Source organism: Mchenga conophoros, linkage group LG20 (genome assembly GCF_057382185.1).
Source record: "Mchenga conophoros isolate Kocher_MC1m ecotype Shallow Benthic linkage group LG20, M_conophoros_male_GT1.1, whole genome shotgun sequence".
Lineage (NCBI taxonomy): Eukaryota > Metazoa > Chordata > Actinopteri > Cichliformes > Cichlidae > Mchenga > Mchenga conophoros.
In genome coordinates, this window is record NC_140545.1 from 6,174,023 (window position 1) to 6,190,651 (window position 16,629).

The following is a 16,629-nucleotide window of genomic DNA, read 5'->3' on the forward strand; positions in this document are numbered from 1 at the left end:
TGCTGTTACAGATGTTTGGCACAATAGATTTTTGTACTTCTACAGCACCTATAAGAGCTCATTCTCGTCTTATTGCCCTGAGTTCCAGCTTGTGGTGAAAATTACAGGAAAAGAAATTATATATAGCATCTTGAAATCGCATTATTCTCACTGCTGGTGCTTTAACTGTGACTATTTATCTATTTATTAACCCAGAAAGGCTTAAGTGTCTGCAACCGCCACACTAAGCTGTGCAGCTCTTCACTGAGCTACTGTGAAGAGGTCCGCGTTTGTTTTGCTGAAAGATGTATTCCACTGTAGTGCAATCTAAATATATTATTGAATTTCCTTCATTGTTTATTAAATTTAAGGCTGTGGTTATTAACAGTGGATCCTACAAGCACTTGTGTGTAATAGTGGTCGGTCATGGTAATGAACTCAATGAGAATTATCTACACATTCTACTCCCATCAGGTCTGTGAATCATATTTCAGGTGTTTTCCAAAACAAACAATCAAAAAAAACAATAAACACACATTTCCTACACAAAACCAAAAGCCAGACATTCAAGGTTAGCCAATAAAGAGCCAGTTAGCAGTTGGTGAGGAGCCAAACTGAGAGGAAAACAAGGAAATGTTGCATTGAAATTCATCAGATGGACATTAGAGCAACACCAGTAATGAAAAATGTTGCTGTGCCACATTTCCTGTAAGTGTGAAAGAGGAAAGCGGTTTGCTTCAGACTCGCTGTGTTTACAGCTTGTGTCCGCTGCCCCCATGTGATCAAAAAAAAGAAAAAAAATAGTTAGTGCAGGTTGAAGAACGAACCGTTGGGTTTAATCTGCTATTACTCTGCAATCACCACTTTGAACAACAGTCACAGACAGTTTACGCAAATTGCATCTGCAATCGCTTCATCATTTGCTACTTCCCTGTGTATCAAAAACGCAGCAGTTGATTGTACAATGAAAAGTGAATTGGGGATTGCAGCCATTTATATGTCATCGTTCTGCATCATCACTGAGAAGTGTAGAGCGTAAGTGTTGGAGAACCTTTAAAATACGACAGAAAGTAGTGCGCGCATCAGGGATGTCGCATTTCTTTCCATTGTGGGAATTTGTGATGCAGATAGGTGAAGAAACAGTTTACGTTCAGATTTCCAGTAAATAGCCACATCCTCAGTTTTTCTTCATCCGGCACTTCTTGCCTCTTTCAAAGTGTACTTTATTCTGGAGATAACATTAAGGTGCTAATCTGTATCGGGAAAACAATGTTAGATGATTTGTTATTGAGACGTCGGCTTGTTAAATCTGCTTTTACAGTCCTCGGCCAAAGCTTATTTCACTACCGGCTTTCGATTGATGTTCTTAAACTGCAGATTTAAAAACCCTCTCATAGTCTGTTGCTCATTCTCCGGGCCACTGCACACTCACTGCAAAAAAAAAGCATGTAAAAATAGGTTTTTATCTTCTTCTTCTTCGAGCTACTGTGCAGATCAAACTGTGTAACACACTCAAAACCAATAGCGTTTGTGTGTGTGTGTGTGCATCTATGAAACAAGGTGTGTAGATTTTGCAAGTGCATGGCATTCATTTTGATTTAGCGCTGTGCCCAGTATTTGCTTTTGTGTAACAGTCATCATTGTATCACCTTAGAGTAGTTCCTGTTTGTTTTTATGGCCTTTCAAAGCTGATACATTATGCAGCACTCTCCACTTTGCTGTTCACTGTATATGATAATGACTATGATAAGAAGACTGTGATTGGAGAAAGACTTTTATACACTCTCATGCTATTATCGGATTTTATTGTCTAATTTTCATCTGTCTTAAGCTTTGTCAGTCACCGCGCGTGCACACAGTCCTCGTTGCGAGTCCTCTTCTTTCTATATCTTTCCACTCCTGTTTTCTTTAGATCGACTCTTCTTTTCTTTTGCATCTCACTTTCTTCACTATTCCCCAAATCCACCTCCACCCCTCTCTCTCTCTCTTTGCTGTTTTGATAGTGACGCAGTTACCAGGCTGTCAATTCTAATCTTGTCTTGCCAGTGCAGTGCTGTCCATTCAGAATCACAGCTACCCTCCTTTTCCTTATCTCTCTCTCTTCACCTACCACCCCTTCCATCTCTCTCTCTCTCTCTCTCTTTCCATCACTATCTCTCTCGCTCTCTCTCTCCATCACTATCTCTCTCGCTCTCAGACAACAGAAATGCTGATGGGATGAGCAAGCTAAGGCTGACTCTATAGTTCAATCTTTTCCTGGTAAACTAGAAAGCTGTGTTGGAAATAAATTTAGTCTCTGTTGCTGTGTACAGGACACGATGTTTTTTACCTAAGACATCCGCGTGCTGTTTCTGGTCGACCCCCTAATTGCAGTCTTTAAAAGCTTTTTTACCATCAGTGTATGTCTGCTCTGTGAATGTGCATTGTGTCCTCTTGCATGGAGAAAATTGGCAGGCAATTACTTAACTTTAAAAAAATGTTATTAAACGCACTCATCAGCCAATCTGTTAGGTACACCCTGCAGGTTGAACTTCCCTTTGCCTTCAGAGCTACTTTTATTCTTTATCCCAAGGGTGCTCTGTTGGATTGAAATCTGGTGACTGCGATGGCCTCTTGAGTGCAGTGAATTCACTGTCATGATCAACAAACCAGTTTTGTGACATTGTCCATTATCCTGCTGGAAGCAGCCATCAGAAGATGGGTACACTGTGGTCATAAAGGGAAGAACATAGTCAGCAACAATACTTGACAGTGACATTTAGGTGATGCTCAGCTGATATTAAGAGGCCCAGAGCATGCTGAGACAACCCTAACACCACCACCACCACCATTCTGAACTGTTGATACAAGACAGAAATTAAGACTCGTCAGTGTCTTCCAGTCTTCTGCTGTCCAGGTTTGGTCTCGTCTGCTTCAAGATTCCATGCGTTGTGCTTTCAGAGATTCTGCATGCCTTGGTTGCGAAGAGTGCTTGTTTTGAATTATCAGCTTGAAGCAGTCTGGCCGTTCTCCTCCGACCTCTGACATCAACGAGGCATTTTCGCCCACCGGATATTTTTTTGGACTATTTACCGTAAACGTTAGAGATGGTTGTGTGGGAAAATCCCAGTAGATCAACAGTTTCTGAAATACTTAAATAAACCTGTCTGGTCTGGCCTGTCTGTAATGTGAATGCCGGATCTTATATGTAAATGCCAAAGACATCATGGTAAATTGTTACAGGTGGATTTGCTTTGGTACTTTTTTCCACAGTTTGTTATTTACACGTTTTACATTTTTATGTACAATTAGAAGATAAGCCAAAGGAGACCTCTGCACTGCTGCAGTGAATTTAACTGTTGTGGCTGCACTGAATCCATCCAGCACTGTAAATGTGAATACTTATTAAACAAGAAGGCCTGTGTTTAAACTAAAGTTACAGCTTCAGATTGTGAGGGGCTGAGTTTTCCCTCTCATTTCCCTTTGTGTTTCAAAATGATAAAAGATAAAAATGATGGCTAAATAAATTGGCAAATAACATGGCATCATATGTTAAGCTAGCTTTAGCACAATAACAGTGATGCAAGACAAGAAATAAATATCAGTCACGTTAAAATCTGTCTGTTGTAAGCATATAATAAAAAGAGTTTCAAGTTTTGACATTTTGCATAGAGAGTCCATCTCGCAAGAGCACAAGATACCAGTCTTCTCAGTAGCAGTATCAGAAAATAGACCACAATGCACTGGAGCCACGAGATGTTGCATTATGAATAAGGGATGTGACTGTCTCTTTTTCTCAACTGACAACAACAGTCATTACTGTTCACTGCACCTGCACGAGAGAACCCGGCAAAATAAGCTTGATATTGTGTAGTTGGCTGTGTGGTGGGTAAGTGTTTATCCAGCGTCGATAGTTTGTAGGGCCAGAAAGAAAAAACTATAGTGATGAATATGGCTGCGATCACTTTTTCACTTTCTCATTTGAAAGATATTTCGTTTTACAGAAGACTGTGTCGGTTAATGAGACTGGTCTTCTTAAATATAAAGTCAAAGCTGTGGAGTTTTCTCTTAATAGGTGTTCAGGGCTCGAGTGTGAGGAAACCAGGCAGAGCGCATTAAAACAAAAAGATTATTTAGCAGGCAAAATGACAGGCCAGTGGGCCTAGTTTAATATTCTAATACAAAGTGTTTCTCTGTGGTACTTTGTTAAGGAAGAAAAAAGATCCGATGTTAAATTGCCTTTTTTGCAGAGAAGTTTACATTAAGTTGTTTTTTTAATACATATATATTTATATATAAAGGTAATCTCATAAATGAAGGAAACCACTTTCACAATTAGATTTAGATGAAACATGCTGAAGAAAGATGAGAACAAATTAATCATCTGAGGGGGTGATTTTTTTTTTTCCTGCTTATTTTTCTGGGAGAAAATTATTAATACTGTGCAGAGTGCGCAGTTTTCACTTACTGTTGTCTCTTTAGAAGTATGTGAGCCATCTTTATTAATCTTTCAGAGTCACTGTCAGCTTTTTACTGTATATACTTGAGCTGAGAACATGAATCTCTGATTATAAGACGTGGAAATAAAGAAAGAAATGAAAGAATACGCCCTTTATTCTCCTGGTTGATTGCATTCTGCTGTGGGCTGTTGTGTGTCATCATTCTTTCCTCTGTATGAATACATGTGAATTTTCCTGGCGATTATTTAGCCTTCTTCTTCTTCTTTTTTATGTTTTGTCATTCCATTAGCTCTACCTTCAGTTTATTCTATTTTCACTTCAAAGGCTTGGGTGGAACAGATGTCGTTTCAAATGCCTGTCTTCTGCCTCATTGCCTAAAAGTGAGGGATGATTATTTTTTAATGAAACTGCACACACTCGCACGGGGGGAAAAAAAAGAATATTACCTGTAAGCTGTGAAATAGACAAGCAATACTTTCACATCATCCTGAATGGGGAACATTCATTCATTTCACACCACAAAGGCCATTTTGAAGTTTTCCTTAGCTGCCAAATGTGCTTCTGGACCTTGAATTTTGATTAGTTAATTTCATGCTGTGTGGAATACAGTATGTTGTTTGGCAAATGCCTCGCTAAAAACAATGCACTTTTCAAAGGCAGTCGTTTCTTGTTTTCCAATCGACGGTGAAAGGGGAAAACACGGCTTTTGCTTAATCTAGTGATAAGTATGCACTGAATGGAAATGAACGTCTTTAAATGTCCTAAAGTTGCTGTTCGATACTCACGCGGGGACAAATCTTTTTTCACGGTTTGCACCCACACTGAGCTTTACCACTGAACCCCCTGGATGAGTGGATTATGAAAGCAAACATTCAAAGATGGTTAGAAGTTTTTTTAAAAATGCAACATGATTAAACAGGAACTTGGCCTTGGAGATGATGCGCGTTTGCCAAAATAGAGAAGAATTCGCTGTCACTTCCCTCAGAGCTCTTAACAACGTTTGAGTAACTCGGCGTAACCCGACAACCGCAACGAGTGCACATCAGCATCTTTCATTTGACTTAATACCAATGTATATCATCATATATTCCGCATGTCATTATTTCTATGATATGGATGGAAATTAGATTGTTTTTTTTCTGCCTTTATAGCAACCAGGAAATCAGGTTAACTGATGTTTCACTGCTACTAATGGCAACATCAAGCCATCACTTTTTCTTCACCGTCTCTCTCTCCCTCTCTCTCCTGGCTCCCTCTCCCGTCTCCGTTCATCTCCGTAAAGAAGGCAATTTCCATATAGAATCACATCCAGCATCAGGTGACCTGGATTTGACTCCCAGTCAAAGCCCTGCATGGAAAATGAGAATGTATTCATGTGTATTGGATCAAGTACATCACACAGATGTGAACAGTTTTGCCTCCTGAAAATGTCGAGAGATTGCAGTGTATTATTGTTGACAAACTGGGTGTGTGGAAAATTCCCTCTCTGCTGGTTTCCTGAAAACATGCCATTATTTCTGGTACACTTGAAAGAAGCATTTTTTAAAAAAAGGAGGAAAAAAGGAAAATATAAAATATCTATTAATTCTGCAGCCATTAATTTAAGCAACTAGTGACATTTTGCAAACTTACTGGGAAATGTCCCTATAACCCAAACCTGCTTAAATTAAACTGGAACTGAGATTACTGTATTTATCACATAGCTGCATTTAAATCTAAAATCCTGAAGGCACCACAAACAAGGCAAGAGGTCAAGTTCAGTGAGTTTAGTGGAGGTGTAGATGTCTGCCTTCCTCCACCTGTCAGTCAAAGTGAACACACCCTGAACTTTACACCTTAACGTTCACAAGGTTGAGTGGAACTGTAAATCCTCCCACTCAGCTAAGTGGCTAATTAGCTATAGAGACCAAAACCATCTTTTTACAGCTGTTTACCCCTTAGAGGTAAAAAGCTGATGTGGTGTTGTCGTCACACTATTAGGTAGGCTGGCATCCGGGTTGCCAGACAGGCAAAAGGTTCGACTTAATAGTTCAAGAAGGAAGTCATGTGGGATTTTCACATTTATATCAGTAGGTATCACTGGCAGTATTTTATTTATGCTGAAAAGTAAATAACACAGGAATCTAACCAGCTATTTTTTTTTCACATATCCAATTTGGGGTCACTTCAACTGTCATAGGGTGAAAAGCAGGGTACACCCTGAGCAAGTCACCAGTCTGTTGCAGGGTTAACACAAAGAGATGCTCATATTCACAGCTATGGCCAATCTAGAATTGTTCATTAGCCTAACCCATGCCTACCTGGAGAGAAGACATGCAACGCCCACACAGAAAGGCCCCAGCTGGTCGGTGGATCCAAATCCAGGACCATGCTGTGAGGCAACAGTGCTGCTAAGCACCTGACTGTGCTTCCCACAAGAATCTGTGGGACAGTTTGGACACTAAAAGTACCGCCGTTTTTTGCACGTTTTGGTTGCTACTGAAATTTAGTCCAACTTTCTCTAAAATTGTGCAAAATTGTATGTTTGTGCATAACCTACATATACTGTACATGATGCCCTGGAAAAACTAGAGTATCTTGTCCAACCAATGCATCAGGCACATAAAACTTCTTTCTGCGGTAGCTGATATTATGAAGTGATTTATGACGGTTTCCTTGTCTCTCTTTCTCCCCATCCATTTCTTCTGTCTTCAGATAAGCAGTGAGAAGCGACCCTCAGCAGAAATGATGAAGCCCAAACCCAAACCTCAAAAGAAGAAGAAGAAGAAGGACCCCAACGAGCCACAGAAACCCGTGTCTGCATATGCGCTCTTCTTCAGAGACACCCAAGCAGCCATCAAGGGCCAAAACCCAAATGCTACCTTCGGGGACGTGTCCAAGATCGTGGCCTCCATGTGGGACAGCCTAGGCGAAGAACAGAAGCAGGTAAAAACTATTTCGTGTAGGTGCAGAAAGTTTAAAACAACATGCTGTGCAAAAGTCTAGGCACCAAAATGAGCTTTCCAGATGGGAGCACGCACAGTGTGCAATGACGCAAACACGCGTACACATTTTGATTGCGGTCGCTCCAGTAGATGGCGCATGTGCTGCAGCAGAGGCAGGCAGCCTTTCGTTGGCATTATCTGCCGTGTAATTACCAGAACATTGCTGTGAGATACAGCTCACCTTAATGAGCTAGTTCTTCTCTTTCCAAAGATAATCCATCCGTTTATCCCCACTCCCCTGACTCTCATTAAAATGATTTTCTTTCTAAATTTAATTCTACCAAAGGGAAGGAAGCGGAGGGAGGGGGAGTGTTCTCTGCAACAACAGCCATAAAACAGTCTGAGACTAACAAAGTAGGACATTTTATAGGCAGGAAATGGTCAGTATGGGAAAAATATAAACATGCTTGGGGAGATTTAAAGAGTCTAGGACTGATAATGTTATGCAGGAGGTAAATACACACATACTCACGCGCTCGCGCACCTCTGCAAAAGCAAGCAATCACATGTGAATGTGATTACTATCAAAGCCATCTATCTTAGCAGTGTAGTGTCCATAGAAAGTGAAAACGGCTTTTCCAGAAATAAAACAGAAAAATTGAAACTCATCTTTGCCAAAAAAAAACCTCCCACAAAGCGCTAGGCCAAGGTAGTGTCCCATTTCCTCTGTCCCACCAGCCTCCACAATATGTATCTTCATTGGCCCTCTGACAAGCTGGAATGTGTGAAGTTCTCATTTCCACTCTCTTTATTTATATCTCTCGCCTTCTATTTTGATCCTGCCTAGAATACAGAATTAGTGAGCTCCCTCCACTATCGACTCATCCTTGGATTGAGCTGAAGGGCATCTTGGCTATCCAGGAGGAGCAATCTATTGTTTTTTTTTCTCTATTCGACATGATCTCTAGTTTCAGTTCAGCAGTAATAGGTGGGAAGTAATACTGATGACAGATATAGACGGCCATCACTTTATTTTTCGTGGGTTTTCACCTGCAAGAGAAATCGCAGTTGTTAGCTGTTAATTAAATCGTCTGTTTCATGGGATGAACAAAGTGTAATTTTAGGAAAGGATGTAAAAGAGTTCAGACAGGGCTCTGCAAAGCTCCTGTGTAGCTTCTAGACTAGCTTAGTGCTTTACCAGTGTACATCAATCACATAAAAAGATTTCAAGTTCCTGCATTGTGGCTTGTTCTCAGAAAACTTTTAAGATTATTAAAGTTTCACGTCCTTTGCTGAATGAATAGACGTGTTTGTGCAAAACATTTAGAAAAGTATCATTTTGATATCAGTAAATGTGTTCATACCGGCTCCAGTACTGCAACAACAGTACAGTATATAAACACATTTTTTTCCTACTAAGAAGGATTTTTCTCTATCTTTTCTTTTTGTTTTGCATAATAGACATCATTTTGCCTCATTTTGCCTCATAGCCCTTATAGTTAATAGCACCATTTTCCATCATGGTGTTGCATCCTACACAGACACTCATCATTACATATATATATATACACCTATATATGCTGGCAGAAAATACCTGTATAACAGCACACACGCAGAGGTCCATGTGCGCTCACAAACTCACATTCTTCATGCAAACACACTTCAGTCTGTTGGAAAACACATGACATCAGAGGCTTGTACATCCCTCTGACAATATGAAAGGCAGTTTCAAACAAAACTCACATCGTAATGTGCCAAATGACAACAACCATTCTGGTTTATCACTAATGTACTGATAGTGTTATTGTGGAGCTAAAGGGACAGAGAGAGAGAAGTTCCAGTTCATTTCTCTAGGTGGATTGGAATGGAAATGATGTGTCGCTACAATAGAGAGAGACACATTGAGATGAGGGAGTATTAGTGCTGTGATGAGGAAATAGAGGTGTTCTGTACCATTGGCTCTGATGGAAAGGGAAACATTAAGCATCTTTTTATGTGTATGTGTGTGTATGTTTGTGTGTGCGTGCATGTTCATGTGCGCAGGATGTGTTTAAGAGAGTGTTAGAGTTTGCCTTTAAAAAAAAAGTCGTGTGTGTGTGTTTATTGACAGATGTGTGTGTCTGTGTGTGTCTGCACGTTTATGAGCGAGTCAAACTCTGCTCTCACCTGAAGCCTCTTGTTTTGATTTTATTTCTTCACAGGGGTACAAGAGAAAAACCGAGGCGGCTAAGAAAGAGTACCTGAAAGCCTTGGCCGCGTACCGAGCCAGTCTGGTTTCCAAGGTAACGCTTATGACACACAGGCCCTGGCTAAGACTGATGATGGATTGGATGTAAAATACTTGCTAATGGGCTGGGAGGACCTTCTTTCGCATGAGCTGGTGGTGGTGAAAAAGAGTGTGGTTTGGGGGGGGGGGCATGTGATGCTCAAAGTACAGGCCCTATTTGGAACAATACTTGATTTCCATAGGGTGCACAGTGGGGGTAGGGGTTTGTAGTTGGTATGGTGATATAGGGTGAAGGGTTGGGGGAGGGGTCGGCCAGTCAAAGCACACATCCATAATGGCCATAATGTGTATGCGGCTTAGAGAAGACAATATAATAACTCTCTTATGCGCTATGTGGGCTATCAGATACTCTGTACTGTATGTATCTTTGGAAATAAGCAATCATTAATTTACCTGTGTCCTGCATTAGTTCCTCCTCTCGTCATCTAGAGCTGGAAGCACATCCAAATCAGCAGAGGCATTTGTGGGCTTTGCTGCTATTCCCACCTCTGACACTTTCCCGCTAATTCAGATCTATGACATCCTTTTTGCCCCATGAATGATGCCGGTTTGTATAAACCAGCAACGCAGCACAGAGAATAACGAAAGGCAAGGAGGAGGGCTGCGAATTGCATTGTTTAGTGCCGTCTTGTATTAACAACACACAATGTAGTGTGGTGAAGATTCCTTTTGTCATTCCATTTGTTCTGCAGGCAAACAGTCTCATTTCTCTGCCTGGGGTCCTGCATATATGTATGTGTGTGTGTGCACGTGTGTGTGTGGGTGTGTGTGTCCCACTCCTTTTCCCATCTATCTGTCAAGGTGTGTATTGATCATTACCTCGGCCCCTTGCTCTATTCATACAAATGGGCTCCATTACCTTCTAATCAACACTGATGGCTGGAGATGAGCAATCTGACAGCTCATCACAGGAGCCTGGAGAGGGTGGGGTGAAGATAGAGGTGGGGTGTTTTACGGGTGTTGCTCCTGCTCAGTGTGGTACTGTCCAGCCTGGGAAAGGTCAAATTCAGAGGGGTTTTTTGGTGAAGTTTACGATTTTTTTGTTTTTAATCTGTACAATCTTTGCCCATCTGTCAGCTCCTCTACATGGGTGTAGAGGTGACAACTGTCGCATGCTTAAAAGAAAAATCCAGCAGGGGTTTATTCTCATATTTTGCGCATTATGAATATTGATATAGATTATATTTTACGCACAGCCTGGAGCCTCGTAGAGATTTAGTAAACAAATCCTCAGTCAATAAAGAAAGTAATTTGTGCAAGGGTGCAAGCTTTCCACAAATAATTCAGCAGTAAATGTAACGCTTTAGGAGATAGCCTGTTTAGGTTCTAATTAGATGAAAAAGCCTACATGCTTAATAAGAAAGCTAGCTCAGCTTTGCATAAATACTAGATCAGGGGAAACAGCTGCATGGATCTGTTGATTTTTCTCATCGAAATTTTAGAAAGAAAGCAAAGAAGCAAAGATCTCAAACTATTGCTTTAAAAAATAATTCTCTGTAAGTCCAACAAAAATGTATGATGGAAAATAGCAGGATATCCCTGTGGCTGTGATAGGAAACAGATACGACCTGGTTTGCTTGCTGGCACTTTCCTGTAGCATAACAATGCGTGCAGTTTAAAAAAAATAAAACCTATTCAACAATACAGAGCATGACGGGGAAAAAAAGTTTCTCTTTAAAAGGAATGAGGGAGACGTGTTATTATCAGATGAATATTGGCTGATGAGTGCAGTGTCCTTAATGGGGCCTTTCTTGTCTTAATATGATGTATTTTCATCCACAGACATACAATGACCCTGAACCAAAAAGTGCCCAGCAGACCAGCCAGTCCTCCCACATGATGCCCCCCAAGCAGCCTCTGTACAGCGTGCCCCCTCAGCCCTCCTCACCGTACCTGGGCCCGCCGGGCTCCTTTCCCCTGTCAGACCTCCAGAGCTACGGCGGGCCACCCCGCCACACACTGGCGCAGACCCTCGGCCAGTCCCAGATGCTCCCACCCAGCATGAGTGCCTCTCCCCCAGCACCCTTCCAAATCAGCCCACCTCTGCATCCGCACGCTCAGCTCTCCCTGCATCAGAGCTCCCTGCTCAACCAGCCAATCCGAATGCAGCAGTCGCAACCAATCATCTCGCACCAAATGGGGCTCCAGGCACCTCTGCATTCCCCTCCTCTCAGCCAACAGGTTGGTCTAGCTGTTATTAAAATTCACTATGCATGCTTCTTCTACAGATGATCAACAACACACATGCTAGCAGACATCATGAGCTACTTTCAGCTTCTCGATTGTTGGGTCGCCACTCGAGTAGCTCTGCATGTTTCATTTGGCAGATATTTTCCACCAGATGCCCATTCCTTATATAACCCCAAAGGGATTTGTGTTTCCTCTAGACTCACTTCACATACAAATATACAAATATCATCACCTTTATTTACTTCCTAATTAGCTTCCATAGATATTCAGCGTCTAATGCTTCTCCCGTTGTGATTTAATATAAAATCAACAACAGTTATTCATCGGTTACTGCTGTTTTCTAAAGAGGAAAAACTTCCAGTAAAGCCTCGCTCTCTAATAAAGAGTTCTCAATTCCTCTTTTAACGCATAAAAGACCCATTTAGTCTCAATCAAACTGTTTTCTCTTTTCCCTCTGAGTCCATAATGTTTCCATTCCAGCAGCAGGGTGTCTTGCCAAACTAAGAAGGGTGATTTCGTCAATGCAATGGGGCCAAATGTGAATGCGTAACAACTCATATAGACCAGTGGCAACATTTAGCCTTATACAGTATCATGGCTCAGCAAACTCTGATGGCTGGCCATCATAAAGCTGAAGTCGTGTAACATCCTGTGCTCATCTCGCCTCTCCTGCTATCTGCAGGGTTTCTCCCATATTCAAGCTGATTACCAGAACAGTGTTGGGGGCTCACAGTCTCCCGGGGCCCCCAATCCAGTGCACGGCCAGAACCCCGACTGGGATAGCGAGTACTGCAACAGGGACTGCGGACCCAACCATTGCAGGTGAGCTCTTTGCACCGCTTACAATATTATGCTGTTAGTATATTAGTTCTTTCCTTACGGGAATTACAGAGTCAGACACACACACACACAAAAAGCTCTGTCCCTCTGTGAGTGCAATCCAAGACATTTGATTGTTGAGAATACTAAGCAGCTGTCTGACAGTTACTCATTTTCCAAATGAGTTACTCTAAACCACTTCACTTTCACACTCAGAGACTCAGACAGTATTAATCATAAACTGCAATTTCCCTGCTAAAGCAAAGCATCTCCTTGAAATTGAAATGAGTAATGCAGCAGTAGAACAATGCTATTACCAAGCTTGGAAAAAAGTGTGACATCCAATTAAGTTTCCCCGTGTTTCGCTCGGCACACGTTGCCTTATTGAATCAAGATATCCGAGCAGGCACGAGAAGAATGTTTTGTCTCACACCTGAAACGCTGCGTTGCTACTTTGAGAGGCAGCTGAGCTGGAAGTGGGCGTCTCCTGTATTTAGAGCTGATTCATCTGGATGTCAAACGGGATCACGCCTAGGTCAAATCATGTTTGACAGTCTTTGAAGTAATATTGGGTGTTTGCTTAAACCTTTACTCTCAGTGTCAAGTCATTGTAGTTTGTAGTTTTGGAGGGAGCTAAGTTGTCTCCAGTATGTCAGTAGAGATAACTGGAGAACAGACTTTGTGTTTGACATTTCAAGTAACAAGTGATCTTCAAATTTTGGCTTCACGCTTATTGATGTGCGCGCTTCATCGTCAGCTTTTATGTTTGTTCTGAAGCCGCTCTCTAATGCCAGTCCCGCCGTGACAAATGTTTAACAATCCTTCAGCATTTTCCCAGTGAAATATAGGATAACACCCCCGTATTCACACGTATATCCAGCCATACATTAACGCTGTTTTTCTTTCTTTCCTCAGCAGCAGCGGCATGGGAGCTCGAGACAAGCCTCTCTACCTCACTTGAAGTTGAAAGACCTCCAAATGTCAGACTCCAGGGAGCTTTCTAACATAACAACAACATCATCGATGTATCTGCTTCTACACCATTTTTTTTTCTCTTTCTCTCTCTCTCTCTTTTTTTTTCCTGATGGATTTCAAAAATCCCAAAGACTGCTACAGTAACTTCACCTATTTGCCAAGCACTTAGATCGGCCAGAAGCCCGAGGCACTTCTCTTGCTTTTTTTTTTCCTTATCAGTGAACTTTCCATTTTTTGAGGGGGCAGTGAGTTTTAAGCTCATGCCAACATACTGGAAATGAAGACCAAAAAAAAAAAAAGAAAAGAAAAAGAAAGAAAAAAAACATCTTCTCATTTTGTCTAGATTTTTTTTAAAAAGATGATTCCACTCCTCTTTGCTCCATTACGCTGTTTGCCATGGACTGCCCTTGTTTTGGGGAGTTAAAATGCTCAAAGCATACTCCAAGTGTAGGGTCTTGGGTAGAAAAGCTAACGCAGGAAAATAGAATATAGTCACCCCATCGGGGTGGATGTTCTTCGGGACAGACTGAAACACCCGAAGTGAGTGAAAGCAAAGCGACATTTAAAATGAAGGTATAGTCACAAACGCATTTGTAAATCATCCTTGCCCTCAGTAGAGGACTTCATCCTTTCCTTTATTTATCACAGCGTGATTGTAAATATCACCAAAATGGATTCCTCTTATGTGTGTATTTAGCTGCAGTCCCTTGCCTTTTTCTTTTTTCTTTTTTTCCAATTGTTTTTTTTTCTGTGCAGGCGGATTCAGTGAGGGAATACACACACTAAAACTCGTGTTGAAACTGTGTTCACCAGTCTCAAATCTCTCCAAAATAAAGAGGGAAATGCAAAGACTGCAAAATGCTCAATTTCCTCCACAGCTGGCAGAGCTCCGGCAGAGAGTGTCGCACTCTCTTCACATGGCCTCAGGACGCTGCAGAACTGTAGAGGTCAAAGATTGAAACCTCTCCTTTTAGCTCCTCCTACTTACTAGGTCAGTAAAGACCACACCCTCCTCCCCTACACCTGTGACCCCGCCCAGCCACCCCTTAGTCCCAGCACCACTTGTACAGGTGAATAACAAAAAAAAAAAAAAAAGTTGCTAAATGTGAAATGTTACTAAAGGTTAAAAAAGAAAAAAAAACATAACAGTGGGTTTTAAAGTTTTTGACTAGTTTTATTAGGTGTTTTAGAATTGTGTTGAACTCATCTTTATCTTTTTTTTCTGTAAAGAAAAATAATTCTTTAAGATTTTCTTTTTTTTCACTGTAGCAGGATTTTGTTTCAGAGGATTGCTCGTCAGGACAGATATTTTAATTTTGTGTATAAACCTGCCAAACATACTTCTTTTAAAGTTTTAAAGCCAGTGATGAGAGAACCCATTATGTTTTTGTTAAATATCATATGGTCATTCTATTTAATTTGGTTGCAGGTTCCACATCTATTTATAAATGAAATGAAGTAAAATTTTGGCTTATTTTAATCAGGGTGCATTATTATTATTATCATTATTATTATTATTATTATTATTATTACTATTAATGATCAAACTACATGATTATTAGAATAATATTTTTTCAAAAACTGCTGTTGGTGCTAATGTACCAGCATTAGATTCTTTTTTCTTTTCTTTTTTGTGTCACAATTACTTCTTTTTGTTTTCTTTTGTCTGTAATAAAATGTTTAAAGTGAAAAACAAAACAAAAAAAGGTGTGCGTCTCTGCTTGTTTTTGACTGCATGGCTGTCATTAAGTCTTAACAGATTCATTAGTGTTTTTGATGAGCTCTGCCTGATCGCTACAGCAACCTGTAAACGCAACTTTGCATTCCCCCTGCATGTGTCTGGGGTTAATTAGGAGAATTACCTTTGATGTAGCAGGAGTTGATGTAGCTGCTGTCACATGGCTCATTAGGTGAAAAGTTAAGGCTTGATAGTGTAACTTCATTTAACGTGCTTTTAACCTTTTCGCTGTTTCTATTTTTTCTTCCCCACCCCATAAAATCCAGACTAGATCAATATAAAACACCAAGCAACATTTTTTTCCTGCCCCCTGGCCATGTTTTTTTTTTTGCTAAAAGGTGCCATGATGAAACTCAGAGTTGATGCAGCAGTACACGGCCTTTCAGAGAACTACCTGAGAAGAAGAAGAACAAAATCTGCCTTTTAGTTATGAATTTCACAGTTGGATTAAAGGTAAAATAGAAATGGAATCTATCAGCCTTTCGCATCAGCGCTTTCTCTACCCTTTCTACTCCCCCTCTCCCTCTCTCTTTTGCCCTCTTGCTCTCTCTTTCCATCGTGGTGATGGCGCAGTGCCCCCTAGAGCCGATTCACAAAACTATAACCTCCCAGTTTGTTAGTTCCCCTAAAGCGGGTGTCTATCAAAGCGCCCAGGGGCCAGAATGGGCCTGTCAGAGACTCCAATCTGATGCATTACACGGCTTTCGAAAATGTAAAGAACAAAAATATAAAAAATGTTTACAAGCTTATAGTTTCATAAGTTTTATGGCTTTTTCTACTGATAAAGCGCTCCCCCGTGACAAGTCAGAGTAAACAAGTAATAGATATACAATGAAATAACAGAGTGCCTGTTTTTTTTCGCCAGATGCTATAGAAATGTTTGGTTTTTACGGTAGGTTTACTGTCAAAAATCATGTTTAAAAAACGTCATTCTGTCAATTATTACAAATGTTCTGTTTTATAACTCTATGACAGTTTGTGCAATAAGCTAACAGAACATTTATTTCTTGCAGTTTAGGTCCAGAGCAACAGTTATTTCACATGCAGACAAACTGAGATGTACTGCTCAAACTGAGTTTCGTGTTCTTATATTAAAATGTCTCTGGGATTAAATGTGTAGTTAAGCTTCTTTACGCTAACAGCCAGGAGAGTTTCACTGGTCTGTCCCACTTATGATCAAAATGGGTTGTACCAAAATATAAAATGAGTTTGACATCCTTGCCCTAAACCCTCAAAATAGAAAGATACTTTAATTATAGTAAATCAGATTCCTAAAAG

At 40.7% G+C, this 16,629-nt stretch overlaps 1 protein-coding gene across 5 annotated transcripts in view; it reads left to right on the forward strand.

The window, feature by feature from the left end:
• LOC146550215 (TOX high mobility group box family member 2-like) overlaps window positions 1-15,319 on the forward strand; it is an 82,297-nt gene extending 66,978 nt beyond the window's left edge. For 4 of the 5 annotated variants that reach the window (XM_085261131.1, XM_085261133.1, XM_085261134.1 and 1 more), the window contains 5 exons: window positions 7,113-7,343; window positions 9,544-9,624; window positions 11,412-11,810; window positions 12,502-12,641; window positions 13,554-15,319. In XM_085261131.1, the coding sequence (XP_085117257.1) occupies window positions 7,113-7,343; window positions 9,544-9,624; window positions 11,412-11,810; window positions 12,502-12,641; window positions 13,554-13,599 (897 nt within the window). In that variant the 3' untranslated portion in view covers window positions 13,600-15,319. The remainder of the gene's footprint in view (window positions 1-7,112; window positions 7,344-9,543; window positions 9,625-11,411; window positions 11,811-12,501; window positions 12,642-13,553) is intronic. The other variant, XM_085261132.1, reaches the window with a different exon arrangement.
• Window positions 15,320-16,629: the final 1,310 nt, after the last annotated feature.